At 39.0% G+C, this 20,617-nt stretch overlaps 2 protein-coding genes across 16 annotated transcripts in view; one reads left to right on the top strand and one right to left on the bottom strand.

The window, feature by feature from the left end:
- hiw (MYC binding protein highwire) overlaps positions 1-20,617 on the bottom strand; it is a 188,417-nt gene that overhangs the window by 158,071 nt on the left and 9,729 nt on the right. The window lies entirely within an intron of this gene.
- On the top strand, positions 1,997-20,268 carry LOC105149211 (uncharacterized). 3 transcript variants are annotated; one of them, XM_011061478.2, is made up of 3 exons: positions 1,997-2,276; positions 8,575-9,349; positions 16,577-20,268. In XM_011061478.2, the coding sequence occupies exons 2-3, from the start codon at positions 9,137-9,139 to the stop codon at positions 17,939-17,941; spliced, it is 1,578 nt and encodes a 525-aa protein (XP_011059780.1). In that variant the 5' UTR covers positions 1,997-2,276; positions 8,575-9,136; the 3' UTR covers positions 17,942-20,268. The 3 variants fall into 3 exon arrangements, with proteins under 3 accessions (XP_011059780.1, XP_011059782.1, XP_087262265.1); XM_011061480.2 differs by having other exon boundaries at positions 1,997-2,342; XM_087406139.1 differs by lacking the exon at positions 1,997-2,276 and adding an exon at positions 6,698-8,178.

Raw genomic sequence — 20,617 nt, 5'->3', positions numbered from 1 at the left:
CTCTCAATTTTATATTCCCAAAAAAAAAAAAAAAAAACCTTTAAATTACAAACCTTATCATTTTTGTCATCGCGTTAGTTGAGATACTCGCATCCGAATTATATTTTGTAAATAAATTTTCCACATTCGCTTTAAAATTCGAAGCTCATCGCTTATCGTTTATCAATGTGCACGATGTTTAATAGTGTGTTTAATGGTGTGTGAGGAACATAATACGACGGAGAAAAATAGGAAAAAGGTAAATCTAAATATTAAAATAAACATGCATGACAGTAACCGCATTTATCATGAAATATTTTTGCGCTACAGAATAAAACGGTCGCATTCCGAACAGTATTCTCGCGACATAAAAATCGATCGTAAAAAAGCATCGTTACAGAGTTACGAAACGTTGTACAATTACGGAAATGAATGGTGCGTCGTATGCTCTCTGTCTGTATTTTCTTCCGTAAATCCCACGAGATTTTCGAAGCGGATCAATGTATAGGACGGAAATCCAATGTCCCGAAAATCCATGGCTGTCAAAATATCGCGATGCAACGGGAGTAGTAACATCCGTTGAAGGCCTTCGTGCGGATTTTAGAATGTCGCGATGTCACCTGTGACATCTTGTCAGAAAAGTAAATGGCGAAATCAATTTTCGAAATAAGAGGAAAGAAACGTTTTCACAATCTCGTTATTATTTCCATCGCAAGCTTTGTATCCCAATCTGTATGACAATCCGCAATCCGTTTTCTCGATACACGAAATAATATAGAAACGATTGTAATTATAGGTTAATTGATAATAGAATCAGAATTTCAAATCTACAACATTGTTAAAAATTCATCCGCTAATCGCATTGCTCTTGGGTCGCGTGAATCTTTAAACATTATTAAAGATTTACGAAATACAAGAGGAAATAGACATCAAAATACGAAATAGCGGTACGCTTTTATCAGAGGCAATTTATCATGGGTTGTCAACTCGGATAACTCAACGCAGTTATTAGCTTCTCAAACTTCGTTTCTGACTTGATTTAAATATCTCGCCTTTCCGATTTCTGATAGTAACGACAAATATAAAAAGTGCAATCTGTTAATATTGTATATTATAGAACTTATATACAAAATACGAACAAATAATCGAAGAATAAAAAAACTTTCGAGGCATAAAAATACAAACTTCTTGTTAAATAAAAAAAATATTTATTTATAATGAGAAATCTCGAACAATACGGCTAAAATATTACGTTTTCTTTTCGCCACAGAAACTCTGGTACTAAAAATAAATTCTCCGCTATTACCAAAGAAAGATAATATCGTAGTAACCAAAGCACCGAGACTTAACAGTCTCATATCAGTCGTGTTTTATCAGTTGTGACTGATAAGGATTTACAACCGTAAAAAGGAAAAAGAATTGAAAATAGTTGTACGAGAGATACCTAATAAGATAAGAAAAAAAAAATTAATTCAAGTAAAATAATGTTTATAAATTTTTAAATTAATTAATACATTATTTTGACAACTGCGATGGAAGTGATAATAAATACTATTGCTCAAATATTCATAAAAAATAATTGATCTATGTTGAAAAAACTTGACTATATCAAGAATATAAATCTGCCGCTCTCATTTTTCACAGAAAAAAGAAGTAGACTCAATTTAAGAAGTCAGAAATATATAAATAAGCAAAATAATATCCGAAGAAACATGAAAGAAAAAAAAAAGAAAATATTGGTCCGATAGAAAATATGAGAAGTTAATAATGGCAAAACTTTTCATTGAACGAAGATAAATACGAGATAAATCTTTAAAAGAAAATATCTGTGAGACGCGCAAACAGAATACGAGAGAGTAATTATAATTTTTTAAATATCGATAGAGAATTTATTTATATAAGAAGAGATTTGTATTAATTCGGAGATTGAAGGTACTTGTAAAAAAGCTTGAGGATTTTCATAAAAAGAGGCAAAGCGAGAACAGGAGCACGAGATGCGCTGCAACGAAGCAGAGGACGTACTGAGTGCTGGTCGAGGGAGGGAAGTTTGCCGAGCTCGGTGGGGATGCGTTTTACTCTGGAGGGAAGAGATGGGCGGCGTAGGAGAAGGGAAGCAGAGAGAGAGAGGATACTCGTGTCGCGCGATAACCGTCGCCGAGGTGCAAACCAGCCGCGAATTCGAAAGGCGGCCAGTCGCTGTTCGCGCGCCGACGACGACGCGTCGTGAACTTCGTTCGTATACGGGATTAACTTAAGAGCCGCGCTCGTTTCCTGTCTCAGTCGTGTTACATCTCGTTGTAAGTGTTTTCTCATCCGTAAGGGACCGGATGGTCGACTTAACGGAGGAGTGTTCTGGTGTCAATGTGAGCGTAGTGCTCGCGCGCGAGTGAAGAAAATATAATTTTTAATCTACAACTATACATATATATATATATATATATATATACATATATATGATATAAGAAAGGAGCTAAGAAATACATGATCACCTAGCAATACCAATTAGTATTACATCAAATGAGCAAGGAATTTTTTTTTTTTCTTTAAATGCAAAAGGGACTAAACATATTTCTTAAATACAGAAAAATTTGTATTTTTCCCCTCGATATATCCTGTATGAAAGACTCGTCAACGTGGCACGCGAACGTATTCTCTCGCGACGCAATTGTTGCATAACGCGACAGCGTCACGCGGCAGCTGCATCACGCGTCGGAATACATGGAGCCTTTCCGCCGAGACCGCATAAAATAACGCGCTCGGGCTGTCAGTCGTAAAATAAAGCGCGGGTCGACCGCGGCATTGAACCGTAAAGTCGATCGACCGTCCACGACGCGACGGCCACCAACGTCGTCGTCGCGCGACGGGACGAGACGAGACGAGACGAGACGAGACGAGATGAGAAATTCCGCCTAGCCGTCGCGACGGCTGAGTTTATTCCTCCGTACGATCGCACGCTCGAGAGAGGCTCGCTCGAATGGATCATCGCGAGATTGTATAATACTTGATTTCCCACGTGGCATGGTGCGGGCGCGCTATCTCCTATAACTACGCCAGCTGCAGGGTCGATTAATTGCTCGTTTCTCACCACTCTCTAATCCTGCCCTGTCCTCCCCTCGAGGAAAGAATCACCGCCGTCACCACCCAGAAGACTTAATTGTCGCGTCACGCGAATAGGGTCGACTTGTCGTACAAGCACGTCAAATGTGCTGATTGCCTGAATTTCAGAAGCATCGACATGTACGTGGAATATATTTACGGGCTTTGCAGAGAGCTCGTAAATATTTCTCTTTCTCTTTTCCTTTTGAAGGAAAGATTTTTCCATTAACTTCCTATACGTCAAACTCGTCGTGCGACAAGTAAAATATTGACTCGATCCTAAGAAACGCGTATTGCAAACATTTTTCTTGACGTAATGAATTTTGAACATTCGATGTTTGAGGCAAATCTGCATCGTGAGTTTCCGGAAAGAAGAAATTTATTCTCGTGCCTCTCTCTTTCTCTCTCTCTCTCTCTCCCTCTCTCTCTGAGAGTTCGTGACGTAACAATGTTGAAGTACCCTCGGCTGGGCTTTGCCCTTCTCGCCTACTGTTATCTTGAAATTGAAAACAATGCCGCGAGACTAAACATTCCGCCTGGCGTTACTCCCTACGTTGCATGCATAACGTTACTTGAGTTACGAGGAACAGGGCCGCAACGGTGCAAATTATGTACCTGGATTAAATTAAGAGACCTCGAGATATATTGCATCCCCAACGGAAAACATTAACCACTAAGAACCACTTGCCTATATCGTGATTAAAAGATATCATGCGATCAAAAGAGAAAAAAGATATTACAGACGTGCAATTGATTAAAAGCTCTTCAACTTCTAGCGATAACTGTATTTACATCATTTAATAATCGAAAGAAAAAAAAAAAGAAACGACGATATCTTCGATTTTATCGCGATTATCACTTTCCTCGGATATACGATATAAAATAAAGATAGAAAATTACATAATGTAAATTACTCGCTCAATAATTTTCCTTTAATGCACAGCATTCTGAAATTTTTATAATCAACGCGAAATCGGTTACGGTCGTTCATCAAACAAAAATTTATCTTCCAGGTCGGCAAGCATAAAATCTTCATTACGCGACGAATTATTCGGAGGAAGAGGATGGAGAAAGATGAAGAAAAATGTGTCGTTTAAAAAAGGCGGTCGAGCGTGTGTACTCCGTAATGTAGGTTATCGTCAACTCCGTGCCGATATCAGTCATACGTCGCATTAAAAACGTGATATCGATAACGAACAAAACCAATATTTTTCATTCGCATTCGAAAGCACCGCCATTCGTTATCGTAACAAACATGGAAATGAGCAAGTGCGCGCGAGAGACATGGTAGACGTACATAGTCTCTGTACAAACCTGCATTCTATTCAAACAGAATCATCGGACCGTTACAGCACACCGTATCGCTTGACACACGTGATTTTATTTTTCACGCGCAAAACCGACAGTTCGATCCTGGCGCGTTCGGCTCGTCATTGGGAATGTTTGGCTAACACGCGGCACGAGATCCCCAACTGCATTCGAAAATAGCGATGCAGTGAACTCTGCATTAGTAAATAACCTAACTGAAAAAAAATCATCGGATAATTCACATCTCTCGCTAGATGAAACTATCTCCAAACCAAACTAATAAATATCATTGATAATTCGTATTTATATTGCGAAACTATTTTCAAACTATTTGAAATTATTGATAAAACGTTTCATTGAGCCAGAAAAATTCAGAACAATAACATGTAACAATCTTAATTTTAAAAAATTGATGATATTATGGTCTGCCGTTTTTTCAAAAAATACAATTATTACGAGCGAATGATCAGTGAAGAAATGAAATGTGCAATCATTTGGCATTTTTCAATTGTACTATTCTATTTCCGATTACGGATAAAAAATCGCGCTAAACGGGCTCGTCACTCGCTGGAATGAAAGTGCAATGAAGTGGGTCGGTGATCTCCGAGTTTCGATAAAACTTCAAAATGCAGTCGTGTTCCACAGTGAAATTGCGACTAAAACGCGACCACGCCAAACGATCGAAATATACTCGAACGCTTCGGTTGAATTAGCTAAATACGATACTGGGGGAGAGCTTATCAATAATCAATGTACATAGCCCATCGCTATGTATTCCTCCTACCTCTCTTATAATATCGCATTAATTCGTCAACGTCATGTGCCTCTAATGATGGCCGACTTTATTCAAATCGCATCATTTTAATATGTAAATAATTGAAACGGGTCACGACCAGCTTGATGAAACTCGATGAAACTATTTCCTCGTTATGAGACAAACATTCTACTATTGAATAATATATAAACTTTTCATCTATTTAACAAATTCACTATTTAACGAACCGTGTCATGTATATAAAATTGTACAATTTATAATATAAACATATTCTGAAGGAAGAAAGAGAAAGAGAGAGAGAGAGAGAGAAAGACAGGGAAAATTACACAAAGAAAATTACAAATATACAAAATAATTTTTCATTAAAAGAAAATTAAGTATTCTCTTCTCAACATATATCTATGTATATATCAAGAACGCGGGGATGAAACGGTACCTTTGTCAAATCATCGCCGGATTAACCCTTGTCTCGCGATCAAGCGAATCGTAATACTGAAATCCCAACTTAATCCTTGAATACGAAAAAATTATTCCCCTCCAAGCTCTCCCTGAGTTACTGTGAGGGGTGAATCTCCGATGTTCTCCTCCACTATTTCAGCCTCCGATCTGGCCTCGTTTATCGTTATCATCGTCTGCGAATGCTTTCCCGGGAGGGTGCGGACAATTCTTACAAGTCGCGGTGATAAAGTGGATGGAAAGATAAGACGTTGCCGAAGGAATAAAAGCGAATGTCTTGAAACGGGGGTTGATTGGTTGGACTGCTTGCGAAAGATTATCATCGCCTTTTCTCTTTTTCTCCTTTCTCAAATTGCATGCAGCAAAATTCCATCGGAAAGAGGAATCGCATACGGTATTCCAGTGGAGTCGCGCCCAACCGAATGGAGCGCGAGAAGTTGACGATGCCATATACACATATATATGTGTGTGTGTGTGTGTGTGTGTGTGTGTGTGTGTGTGTGTGTGTGTGTGTGTGTGTGTGTGTGTAGAATGTTGCCGGTGAATCGACGTGCAATGATATGAACGAGAGGAAGAGTCACGTAATCGGAAACGATTTACTCCTACACATATCTCACTCTGTTCCTTACTTATCGTGTCGTGTGTCGAAGAGGCCAGAGAGACCGACGGGATAGCGTTATCTGTTTCATTCGACCGCGTGTTTCTGAAATAACAAATATGCGGGCTTTTCCGATAGTTCGATCTTGAATTTCAGACTCGAATATATATGAACATCCATTAGCAAGGCGTAAATCAGACAAGTCGAAACGTTTAATCGTTGTACCGCACGGAGAGGAATCTATTCTATCGTCAGTTAGAATAATTTGTGGTTTACGTCTTCGTCTCCGTTCGTTCAGAGTGTATCAATTTCGTTATCGGACTCTCATTTCGGTGTTTTCTATTTTTTTTTTTTCCAGCGTGTGTATTCTTTGGTTCTATTTCTCCGTCCAGCTTCGCTTGTTCGTTATAGCTACCGCAAAACCGACGCCCAGTGTGTTTCGTTACCGGTCAATTAATCGTGCACGAACGATCGCCGTGCACCTGCTTTTTATCTTTCTCCCTCTTTCTTTGTGTCTCTCTTTCGATCATTACGCCGAGGAACAATAAATATTCGTTAATTGAAAATGATCTATGGATCGATGCAACGATGTACAGGATTTTCTCACGCGATATTATTTATCTCTGTTATTGAAAGTGAACGATAACGAGGGTGAATAATGAAGCGAGAATTAATCTCACAAACGTGGTAAAATTAAAAAGATTAATGTGAATATTCTTATAAAGAATGTAAACATTTATTTTACAAATATATTAATAAATTTCATATATCTATTATTCTTTAACATGTGATTTGATTTGAGATATATTATTCATAAATTAATAAGGATATATAATTGACATATGATTGATGCAAAACTCAAAAGCTTGAAACTTCTGAGTTTTTATTTCTTGCCAAGCTTCATATTAAGGTAAATTTTTTGTAATAATTATCCTAATTAATGCAATGAGCAATTAGCTTAGTAAAAGCACCGCGTTAATAGCGAGGTATCTCTTCGTTCCTATTAAATGTAGAATGAGAAGTCGAGAGACAGAAAACCGGACCGGAAGAAATTTCGAAGGACTCGATCATAAAGGGAAATTCTTCTCGAATCCTTTGAGTGAGACCGTTTTTCATTCACAACGCTCTTTTCATGTTTATCGATCTCGGTCGAGCTTCCACTTCATGCCGTTTCATTTTTTTATTATTGCTGGAATAGATCAAACTTTATTTCACCGAGAAATGAAAATATCAAAGATACATTTCATTGACTATCTATGGCATTCGATGGCAATAAAGTTACTTATGTTATAAATATTAGGTACTTTGGTATTTTCAGATTATATTTAACTCTTCAAGATGAAATAACGTTACGTTTATTATCATCATTCCAATGTAATAATCAAATCAAAATTAATGATTAATTAATTTTGAATTTGATATTCAATGAGACACTTTAACTGATATACATCAATTTATTAAGATACGTTTTTAAATTCTTGAAATTAGCGTAAATTATGTTTTCATGTTTTTTTTAACAGTTAATCTACATAAATATTCTTTATTATATTCCAACACATTTCAAAAAATTATGTCAGCTTTAAATTGTTTATTACTCGCCATTTCCCTTTTAAAAACACAATTTTAACTTCATTTCTTTTTAATTCGCTAAATTTAATATTAAAGAGCCGAAAAATAAGATAATTTTTCGTTGCATCGCAAAATTATCATAAATAACATCGAGAATCACGTTCGCAGAACGTTAACGCGAAAAGTTTACAGTAACGGCAGTCGACATATTTGCACGATAAACAGAACCACGTCATGTCGAGCGAGAGTACTCTGATAACGCAGGAATGTAGGCACGATTAGTCACGCAACGATATACAGTGGGCGAGTAGTCGAGTGGCAGATCACGGATTATCATCATCGGATATTGCGACGCTGTCGTTTTGATGCAGCAGTATCGTATGGGCACTTTTCAACAGTTCGTCCATTTCTATATGATCGAATATGATAACACAACGTACTATCACTTTGAATGGGGAAACGAAAACGTTACCGTTCGATATCGTCTATCTTCTCGGAAAAATCTGAAATAATTTCCACAATAAAACATTCAAGACAAAAAAATCTGAATAGAAAAAGAAATTCTCTCATAATGATTCTTAATACAATCGTAAATAGGATATGCAAAAAGAAACGGTTAAATGTATAGAAAAACGTCCTCCGCGAAAGTTTAAGTTGTCGATCAAGTATACGTTAATTAATCTATTTAAAAAAATTTGACGAAAGAAGTAAAATGTAATATTATAATATTAGAACGGGAAAAAATAGGTAAAAATGAAAAGTGCAAGGTTTTTTAATTTCTCTATCCTTACAGAGACGGACTATCGTTTCCAGAGGAATAAAATCGAAGAGACGAAGAAGAACCTCTGGTGATAAGACGACGCAATGTTCGCGGACGTTGCACACTGTCATCGACAAAATTGGATCGCGACGTCCCAACGAGGAAGTGAAGCATCGAGACGAATATCATAGTAGAAGATTCTTCGAGTCGGTGGTTCGAATGAGCTTCAAAGATACTTATACTTGGATCGTCATCGAAAGGCATGAATTTATCGAGAGATGGAACGCGAGATATATTATAATTAAATCACGTGATGTTGCGTGACATGTGTCATGTACTATGACTAAGTCAAGATAGTTTCTCGTAGTGCAAACGGGATTAATCGCGTGTACGATCCAATCAGTATTTAATCGCACGCGTTAAGCTAAGGCGAAAATTGAAAGCGTCGGATTCGACGGCGTAGATTTAAAGCACAGACATGTCGGGGCGACCTAACGGTCGGTTCGACGTGGAATTGCCTGACGCCGGCTTGGTATAAAACAGCCGGTAATAAAGAAGAAGTAGCGTGAAGAAGAAGAGGGAACTCTTTGAGCGCATGGCAGAAGGAGAGAGGGGAGGGGAAGAAGGAGCGAGCGAGAGGAGCAAAATGGGAGCAACGAGATATGTGTTAGGCAGCGCGATCTTGGGACTCTTTTGGAGCAGCTTACTCAAGGGCGTCCTGACCAACTCCACCAGCAGGTGCGATTATCCACCCTGCTCCTGCGACCACTACGGCAGATTAACCTGCGACTGCAAGGAGGAGGGAGAGGTAGGTTCGACACACAAAGCGTATCTTCGATAAGTATTCGCGCGAGAATCGATTTTCGATTGAATCTCAGCTTGATACCGCGTGAAGTCGACGAAAAGATAGCGAACGGAAAAAATATCGTTCTTCTTATCAGAAACGTTGATCAAGGCACGTACTTTCGACATCGAGACAAGGAGAAATATATATAGATTTTCGTATTCTAGCTCATCGTATTTTAACTGGAACCTGATTCTGTTCAACACGAACGAAAAGCATGTAACGCGAACCCATCTTCATATAATGAATATTCGCATTTTTTGAATAAATTACGGTAGAATAATACACAGCGGATAAATCCTTTAAAAAAATTATCATCTGTTAAATATATACTTATTATATTTTTATTATAATTATTTGCCTTTCCATTTTATTCACTGCACTCGCGTATTTTTACATGTATCTCTTTCATACGGAAAGAAAAATTCTCTCTCCAGATTTCTCTTTCCGATAACATTAATAATTTTCTATAAAATATCTGTCTTTTGAATACACAATTTTATAGGAATTTTTCTGGTAGAGCGCTTTTCCAACTTTAGATTAGATTTTAGGGTTAACTCGGTTCTTTCCATTCTAATACTTGTAGTTCGACATCCAATTGTACGACATCCAGTTGTCCGATCTCTGTCTCCGATCTTTCCTTATCCTTTCCACTTCAAACGATTAAAACGATCTGGCGAACGACGATAGAAGAATTCTCGCGCGCATTCTCTCTCCCTATCTCTCTCTTTCTCTCTCAACAACTTGTTTCGTGCGAAAACCACGGGTCTAACGCTATCGCACGAAAAATCTCAGACAATGCGACACGGGGTTTTCTGTCTACTCGTCCTTTGTTCCGCGAGGGACGTTATTCCATTTGCGAATTACCCCGACGGGAAGATAAAGGGGCGGGACCGCGAGTAGCTCCATGCGATGGCAAAATCGTAAAACCCGATCTTTCCTGTGGCCAAGAGAGAAGAATAGAAAAAAATACACGAGAAAATATTTCCTCGAGATCTCAGTGATGTCTTCGGTGTTGCGGTATCGCTCGAGGCGGCAACAAGGATCGAAAAGTAATAATCAGGTCCCGAGACCCATTTCTCTCCCGTTGTCGTGATAAATTGATCGAAAAAGACAACACTGTTGATCAGAAAGACAAAGAGAGAGAAAATAGAAAACTGATCAGCCAGAGAACAAGCCTAATCTCCCGACTATACGGGGGATTCTCGTAACTTGTGAGGGTGCTAACCGCGACGGAGGGATGGAAACCCCCATAAATTACAGCGTGTTTACGCAAATCGGTAGGGTCTCACATAGGCGAGAAGGGCAAGCAGGTAGATACGTACATACACGTACATACGTGATAGAATAGATCCGCCGCGATCCTTCTTCACCCTCTCGTAAATGTTTCTGCTTTTATCCCCCGGCGGCCACGCACCCTGTTCGTTCGAGCGGGAAAAAAAAAAATAACGGGCGATCCCTCGGCGATCTATGATCACGCGAGCTGTTCGTTCCTTCTACGGCCCGCGTTTCCGACGCTTCCGGCCATCCACGATATTAAAGGAGTACCGATCAAGGAGCAGTCTAGTCTATGTGCAGCTACGCGCGCTGGAGGCACGAATCATTCATAATCGCAACGCGATATCGCGATAAACGAGCATGGCCAGTCAGACTTGAGACTTGAACAGCGTTCCTCGAGCACCAACGAAAACTTTCTTCGTGACGCGCTGGAACCGGAAGTTATCCGAAAGCCGGTATTCGTTAAATCGAATCGAATACGCGAGCGGAGAGGAAGTAAAGCGGAGAAACATGGTAACGCGAGTACTATCGCTTTTTTTATCGCCGGAATTTATTGAATAAATTTGAGAACTCTTCTCTCGCCAGTGATGAAAGTTTGAAATTCGACTTCCCAAAAGTTTCTTTCCCCGCTTTTCTGTCTTCTTCTATCCGTGATCGTTGCCCTTTCCGACTTCTGTCTTCTTCCTTCGTGATAGAGAAACGAGCGATGGTACGAGGTAGTGAAATAATACGATAAGAAAGTAATGAATGCAATTCTGCGGTGGGGATGGTCGCGTGAAATATATCTATGCATATATATATATATATATATACATATATATGTGTGCTTAACGATTACATGACAAGATAAAACAATCAACCCTGTTACTACAATTAAAGTCTCTCGCGTTATTTGATTTAAAACTTCAAGATTTTATCAATTCACACGCGGGAATAATTCCGGTATCGTAGTACCGGTACGCAAACGAGTCCCGTTGTCTCGTATTCGTCGTGCGGAGAGAGAAAAAGAGAGAGGAGAGGAGAGAAGCGAAAGAGAGAGAGAGAGAATGAGAGAACGAGACAGAACCAGGGCGGAGTACAACACGGAAATTTAATCGTAGCCGCGTTGCAGGCAAATATTTCGCGATGCAACGACGTTGTTTTACTGTGCACCGTATTCCGGACGAAGGAGATAATGTTAACGCGCGTCCTCGCAAGCGTCTCTTGCTGTCATTATTGTTCCACGATAAAGCGTTCTTTGTGTCCGCTCGAGTGCACGAGAAGCATGCATGCTGCCGGCGATTTGACAATACCGTAAAATTCGCGTTCGCATGATGAAATGACCGACGGAAGATGAGCTCGAGCGAGCGAACGAGCGAGCTTTACGTCACGAGGAACGATCTATCGAAACATATATATACATTACGTTCTGATACGCTGGTAATTAGACGACCTTGCACTCATACGACCATTCACGGATACGAGCAAAAAGTGAATCGTATATGTGGACTTTATCGTCGAGCGGAAGATATAATAATACAATTACAAGAAAGAAGTAGTTCGCTAACGATAAGGAATATAAATTACTCAAAACGGGATTGAATTTCTACTGCGCGGCTAATTAGTCGAAAACATGCTTCCCATTCATCATTGATGACACATCACGCGTATAGAGTAAAGTCATAATTACATTGTCACGGGAAGCACGAAGAAAATTTGTGGACAAGAAATTTTCATACGAAGTTTGATATTACTTGATATTTTAATATGATCTCTAAACTGAAAATTTAAAATATCCTTTTCAAATATCGTTGTTTCTCAAAATACAAAATTATAAATCAGTTATAAATGATAAATCAGTTAAATAAATAATACAAATATGTTTTAGAAATGTTTAAGTATTTGTAAAAAAAAAAACAATCTGCATAATGAAGAGTAATATCTTGTATCGAGTTTAAATTTGTTAATGGTAGCAATTAATTTGTGTGCTTTCCGAAAATATTTTCGTAAAGAATATGACCCACAAAAGATTTTACGAAAAATAACGTTTAAAGTAAACACAGAAATTAGCAATTCAGACAGTGAAAAATAGAGATGTATCTTAGAATGTCAAGTTTATGATTAATGATCATGATTAATTCATGTGAAAGCTGCTTTCGTAAAAAACTGTTTAAATTAAAACTGATAATAAAAGGAGCCCGATTTACAAGTAATCGAAAACGCTTTAAACTGCTTTTAACAACGGAGGACTACCGATGAATCCTCTGGGTACGAAGTCCTTGGTCGCACGTTGAATAATTGACGGAGAGCATAAATAATTGAAGGTGCCTTTTAGCGAACGCGACCTTAAACTTACTCACTCTACCGTATAACAAGAGAGACGGTGGAATAAGACATGAAACGATGAAAAAAAAGAGCGTCCCGGTCGGGGGTGTAAAAGTAATGGCCGTAAATACTGTCGGAAACCTAAGGGTGCCATTTCCAAGGAAAAGACGCGCGCGGTTATGAAAATACTTGGAAAATGGAAAGGCAATGGCGAAGCGTAGTCGGAGGCCAACGTGCCGTCTTCTTGAGAAAATTGCAACGGATAAAAATGCACGTTAAGTAAGTAGCAACAATCAGTTTCAGCAGCAATATCGCGTTTATTCCATAGTACAATAAGCTAATAATAATAATGAACACAATTGTGATAGAGAATTAATGAAACTCTGGATACAAAAGTACTTCGTTAAGTATCTGTTAATGAGAAATCGAACTGCCTCTCTCGCGCAAATTGCCGATTAAAATAAAAACTATTATCGCGTAATAGCGGCAGATTGTCATAATTATGTAATATACGTGGAATAATTGGTCAAAATTAATCGCATCAATAATTTTCTCCGCGCTAGAAGCTATTATTAAGCGCAATATGTAGGAATGCACGACAAGTTCAGGCAACGCAAGGACTTTCGCAAACGAATTTGACGTGGCAAAATTGTTGCGTGTACATTCTTTGTGGAACATAAAAGAGCTTTCGGTTCCATTTCTGTCGCTTTTCGTTTCGCCATTTCGTTTCCGGTTTTAGTCGAGGATTCCCTCTGTCTTCTCTCGCACGGCAGAATCCGACAATCCGACGATGGTCTCTCCAATGAGCTTAATCCGACCCATTAAACGAATCTCATTTTCATTTTCATCCCACAAAGTGTCTACCTACTCGCCTACGAATCCTCGAAACCTCGAACGTTCTATTAGACCGTTCGATTAGAAACATAAAAGGTACTTTCGATTACAATCATAATCGACATTAGATCGCTCGCAATTTCTCGCGGATTATCCCTCGATGAAATCGCGCCCTCCGTCGCCCAGATTTTCTCGCAAATTTGTAGTCGAGATAACGTCACACGGCGAACATGCAAAAAACTGGAAAACTAGTTCGAGGCGAGGTAACGCGGGCGCGTTCGAGTTTAATTCCCTCTGGGAATCATTCCTCTAGTAATCGACAAGCCCACACTCAGCGCGAGAAAAAGGAGACAGGGTCAGGAACGTGACGCGTGAAAATGTCTGGAGAGTACGGAAGACGGAAAGTCTACCATAGAGAGATTGCTCAAGCGTAACTAAAGCAGAAAATATGAACGGAATAAAGATGCGCGTTTGCTTGAAAGTCGAAAGAAAGCGCCGTCGCTCTGCATGGTTCTTCCTGGTTCCCGCAGAGCTTACCTCCTCACGTTTTTCACGAAATGTGCAAAATTCTCATGAAAGAAAATTCCAATGTCCTTTGGGATCCAGTAGAGTTACGACAATGATTCGACCTGCGGCGACCTACCCACCCATTTGTGAATTTTATGTTTGTCGAACATGTCGAACGCGTTGGATAGATAAGCCATCACGATAGAAGAGCCAATTACATTTTCCAATGCAATCATCTCGGGAGGTCAACATCGAATTTTACGGAGATGATCATAACTTCTAAAAGGATCCAAAGCTAACAATTTTTCCGCATGATGTGTAATTTGGAAAAGTCAACAAATATTTCTGAGCAAGATTTTTCGTAGAAAGAGATTGAAACTTGAATTTCAGTACTCTCCGTATATAGTATATATATATATATATATCTTCTGTTCCGTAAATTCCTTCGGACAAGATACGAACGATAAAGATAGATTTAGGTCGGAATAAGAAAGTACAATACGGTGGTTGATAATCTCTACTCGCCGTGCTTCCAAAAGTAACCTTTAGACAATGAGACAGGAACAAAAGGAGAAGTTTGAACAGAGGCAGGATGGAACGAATGGAGCACAAGACATTAATGCGTAAGAATGACGGGGCTAAAAAAAAAATATCGCATAAAAGCTCTTTTCTTTCATCGGCCTATGTCGCGTTTTCTATTCTCTATTTTTATCATTCAACGAATGAATACGCTGCTTCACGTTTTCGCACTGCAATCCTATCACATGGATCGTTTCCTACAGTTTTATCTTCATTTTTATTTATAAAAACATAATTCGTTAATAAAAATTTGTTTTTATTGAACATGATACGACTCGATATATTTATATACACTGTAATTAATATGATTCTCTCTTCCTCTCAGAGTACAAGATTTAAACAGAATCGATTAGGCAGTGAAATAATTAATGAGCGCGACATCATACGTGGCCTCGAGCGACGAATGCGAGATACCTATCTCGCGTGACTCCTTTGTAGAAATCAAAGCCGTAGAAAATCGCGACGCATATTTTGCGATCGACTGTTCGATACGCTAGAATATTATCGGGCGACATTCCGGGACGTCACGACGACCTGCACAAACTGCAACCAGCGGAAATAAATGAGGCAACGAATATACATCTCGCCAGCAACATTCCAATAACGTGGCTCGATGCGAGGCTATATCGATGCGCAGTTGCAAGCCTCGCGAAATTATCCATGTCGCTTTTCCTTCGATTCCATCTGCCGCGTAGATGTACAGAACGGTCTCTGTTCGATATATTGAACGTGCATCGTTTACGTGCACGACACGTGACGAGTTCGAGCGGAGCGGATAATCCCGCGCAGTCATCTAATTTGTATGCAAGGGCAAACACGTATTAGCACGCGCCAGAGTGGAAAATCCAACAGAACCGATAGCTCGATGTAAATTCGCGCGAACAGTCGATAAGAGAAAAAAGCTGATTAAAAGAAGTGTACGTGACTTTCGTTTAGATCAATGATCTTCGCGACGTATCTCTTGATGGGGCAAAACGGAAACGATTAGTGCATCGTGAAATTAAGATTCCTTCGTGATTATGATAACGATGTTATTCGCGGCAATTAGCGAGACCGGGCGTGCACGTCGCGAATAATTAGGATAGTTAGACCTGCTCGCAATTATAGCTATTCGATCCCTATTAGAGATCTCCCTCCCGATATACTGCGCTGTACCAGATTACACTCGAATGTTACACTGAGAAAAAAATTGTCTTCATTTATCTAAATTAATTGGTTCGTTTGATTAAATTAAATTATTTCTTTCGTTAGAGAATGTATGTATTTAAATCAAGTATAAGTATGTTTGACTTAAATTCATACATTCTTCGTCGAAAGAAATAAGGACGAACTAAATTAATTTAATCCATTAATAAATTTTTTCCTCAATGTACTGTATTCTTTCTTCTTAATAGTAGCAAAAATTAGTCTCTCGGAGAAAGAAAGAGAATGCTAATATCTCGATTGTCTCTTGGTTCCAAAAATATTGTTTTATTCCTTTAAATAAAAAATAATCTACGATTAAAAAAATATAACAATCTACAACAATAGTCGACACACACACACACACACACACACAGTTTCGCTTTTTTTAATGTGGAATAAATTTAATTATTTTACAGGTTTTTTATATTTTATGTACGTAACTAAATATAGATAGTTAAACACTGTCGAAATAAGTTTCTAACAAAAGATTATTTCAATTCGCAGGAATTAATCCTAACTACAGACGGGGAAAGACGGCTGAGTCCACACACCAGCAGGATATCAGTGAGCAACTGTTCATCCGTTATGCTTGCGAATTCAAGTCTGATCTCGATGACTGGACTACGATCGGTGGATCTACAGAACGTGGCGAATTTGACTCTAGTCAGACAGAGCTTCGAACTATCGCCGTACAGCACGCGTACGCGAATCTATGTGCGAAACAGCAGCATCGACGTAATGCCGAGCTTCGTCTTTCGCGGCGACGTCGAGGCGATCACGTTCGAGAACGTACGGATCGGCCAGCTGAGTGCCTTCTCGTTCGCCAATTTGATTCACACGGAAAACCTACGGCTGGAGAACTGTCGCGTTGAGACAACGGAGGCACAAGCCTTTAAAAAGTTCGAGGTCGGTTATCTACACGTGATAGGTGGTACGTTCGGCGATCAATTGCCGAGTCGCACTATGAACGATATCGAAGTCTCTCATAAATTCATGTTGGATGGCGTGAAAATGGGCGTTGTGAGGAGCAACGCCTTCATAGTGAAGAGTCCACGCACGGTTGCGATACAGAACTGCATAGTCGACAACCTGGAGAGCGAGGCTTTCGACGTGACGGCGCAGGGTGCCGTTATCATTAAGAACAACACCTTCGGTAGTATCAGCGTGGGTGCGTTTCTAGGTATTCGCGCGGATCGCGAAACTAGATCGCCGCCATCGTCAGCGTCGTTGACGCATGACCTCATCTTCAAGAACAACAGCGTAAGCAACTTCGAAGAGGGTTCGCTGATGTTCGATCGCACGAGTTTCCGACCAGAGCTTGATAATCTCATCATCTCGCTACCATGTGACTGCCAGATGTTACCCGTGTGGAAGAACTATGTGCTCAACTACACGAACGTCTATTCGCGGTTCTACGCGAGAGAAAATTTATTTGTGCCGCCCCAATCGCAACCCCAGGAGCCCATCAACGAGACCCCGGAAACTTTCCTATGTTTGGACGGCGGAATAGACGGTACGCCGATCAGCTTCGTCGATTACGAGGGACGTCACTGCTCGCTCGGTGGCTCCACGCTCGTCTTCATCCTAATCATCGTGGGTGCTATTCTCGCCCTGATAATATGCGTGTGTTTGATCGTCTGGTGCTGTCGAAGACGCCGACAAAACAACAGAAAGAAGTGGATCAGTGTGCCGACCAATGCACCTGACGTGGTGTCGAAGAAGAACGGCGTGATCGGCAGAGAGGCCGCAACGTCCGGCACGCCGGTCGACAGCAGGATAACGATGGTTGTACCAGACGGCAGATTATACCGAGAGACGGAGTTTCATGTGATCGTCGAGAAGGCCGAGCCGCTTACGACCGAGTTGTAACGAGACGCCCCAGGCGGCTCGACGAGGAGGCCTACGATCGTCGCTCCCATTGAAGAGGAACTCGAGTGGGCGGAAACGTCGAGCCGCTTTAGAGTGTATAAGCTGTGAAAGCTATGAAAGACGTCGCGCAATTGGCGCCAGTGAAGAACAGTAAAGACCGTAAAAACTTAGATCCAACGTGCTCATAAAATGTGAGAATAATCCTTCCAGTGGAGGAAGGAAAATTCCTCGCATCTTAATCGCGTACGTGTTATAGACTGCGTAAACTATTGCCGCTTAAGGTAATAAAAATGCAAAATGTACGCAGCCCCAAATCGTGTCCCATTTTTAATTTATGTAACTGATTGTCTCTTCTAGTACAACACAATTCGTAAGCTTCCATTCACATATCATGCGGTGGCTGATTATCCAAACCGCGCGCTCTTCTCATTCCTCGGACTGACTTTTACTTCGAGAAAGCAGTCATAGAAATTAAAAAATTTTTTAGAATGTCGCAAATTCGGATAATCAGTCGCCGTAGTTAGTTAAGTTTATCATTAAACTTTCAAAAAAGAGAAAAAAAGAGGGCCAGTATCATAGAAAATAAAGTGAAACCCTCGTCGAAGCGATGCGATTTAGGAAACAAAAAAGAGAGTGAGAGAGCATAACTTGTGTAGAAAAAAACTAAATTTGCTGTCTTGTGTAAGATACGCGATTGCGACCGACCTTTCGCATTGCTTTAAGTTCATCGATCGATAGCGTGGTTATCGACGAAACATTAGTGAACGTTTCGAGCGAAAAAACACGATACGAAAGGACCAAAAAATGGGATAATCACTCGCTCGGACAGCTGTGCCATTCCTGAAGTGACACAATTCGTGTCCATTTCACAAAAATTTTGATCTCTCGAACACAAGAAAAACAGTGAATGAATGAAGATGATACACTTCACTAAACTTTCATATCAAAATCGTTCCAAACTATCGTTTTTATATAGAAAATTCATAGCAATGTAACTGATTAAAGAGCGAAAATAAACCGGCAAGATTAATTTATTAAGCCAAAAAAATACCCCACATTTCTCATATCAGTGGCGAATTTATAAGTTAATGTATCATTTCATAAATTATGACAAGTGTTTTCAATTTCTCTTTCAATTTTGAAGTTTATTAGTTCGTTATAAATAATAATTAATTAAAACAAGATTATTCTTTTTAAGATACGTCTTTTAACATATGTGTCTTTCTATTAATTTTATTAAATATAAAAATTTATATATCTTTTTTCATTAATTTTTGTTAAAAGAATTCCTTGGATAAAAACGTTAGTTTCAAGCCCTTGAGAATATAAATCCGCCACTGCTTCATACACGCTTTCGAAAAAAATCCGTCAGACCGTAAAAGACAGTAAGTTAATTTTTTAATGTATTGTACTACGAATTCGTTACACATTATTTTGTTAATATCTATGCATTTATTTAAATGCAAAGATTTTCTATGAATCTCTCTTTGCGATATAAGAAAAACTGTTGTTACTGTTATTATAATTTATATTTAATTTTAAGTAAGTCACAGACGTAATCAAAACGTTACGATTGTTTCACAGAATTTGCTGTGTTAATGTAACGCTCGAAAAAAAATTTCAGCGAAACAGGTGATCTTGTAAAACCAAAACTGTACATCCCACCATATAGCAATATTCTTCGCGTTTGAGCTATGCGTGTAATGAAAGCATTTTAAAGGACTTGATTATGAGCGAACGTATTCCTAGATCATAATTGAATGAAAATAAATAAACATTTTCCTGTCCCTTTCCTCTTTAATTAAAAGGAGGCATATATCGCGATATTGATCTAATATTTTGATAATCATAAAAAAAGGCATTCCGCCAATTACAAAAGAAGAAATAAAATAAAGCTTGTCGGAAACTATAACATATTGTACGGTTAAAATTGATTTATTGAACAGAAGGCCCAAACACTCGAAGCACTTGAAGACGGAGGTAAGCAACGCTTCGTCTCGAGCGCATGAAAGAAGAGAAATTGAGTCTCGGAAAACTTTTTGTGCCTCTTATACTCGATAACTCGATCTCTGTTAAGGTAGGTTTTATTAGCATCCCGCTAATAATATCGAAAGATCAGAGTCTAATACGCAGCAACGCATGCAAACTATATGCGCAGGTATGTATGCGTGTATACGTGTGTAATTATATCGTTGTGATCAACAAAATCAGTTTATAACGTCATACGTAATTATAATTATCGTGAGACTGTGATATAACGACAGCCGACTGTATAATTTGTTTCACATTGAACGACCGAAAATACAATAAAGACGATATCAATAATATATTTGCTAATCGTATTAAGATTGTTTTCCAAGAAGATTAATATTCCTTTATTTAAAAGATTTTTTTATACCGTTTATTATGAAAAAAAATTTATTTATTTATAATAACCGCGTTTAAGATAATTGCAAATAAAAGCAATCGTGTAGCTAACGATAAAATGTAATAGGTCACATAAAATTCTAATTAACCAGAAAATATCTATAAATATTTTATGTTTACGTTTATGTTTTACGTTTATATTTAAAATGCACGATTTTTTCGTATATGCCACTGTGATAATCGGGATTATACGTATCACCATGACGTTGGATAATGGACGTCAGATATTTACACGGATTTTTGTTCTAT

This window comes from Acromyrmex echinatior, chromosome 5 (genome assembly GCF_024713525.1).
Source record: "Acromyrmex echinatior isolate Ae372 chromosome 5, ASM2471352v2, whole genome shotgun sequence".
NCBI lineage: Eukaryota > Metazoa > Arthropoda > Insecta > Hymenoptera > Formicidae > Acromyrmex > Acromyrmex echinatior.
Note: the sequence above shows the minus strand (reverse complement) of the source record. Positions and strands in the feature narration are given on the sequence as shown.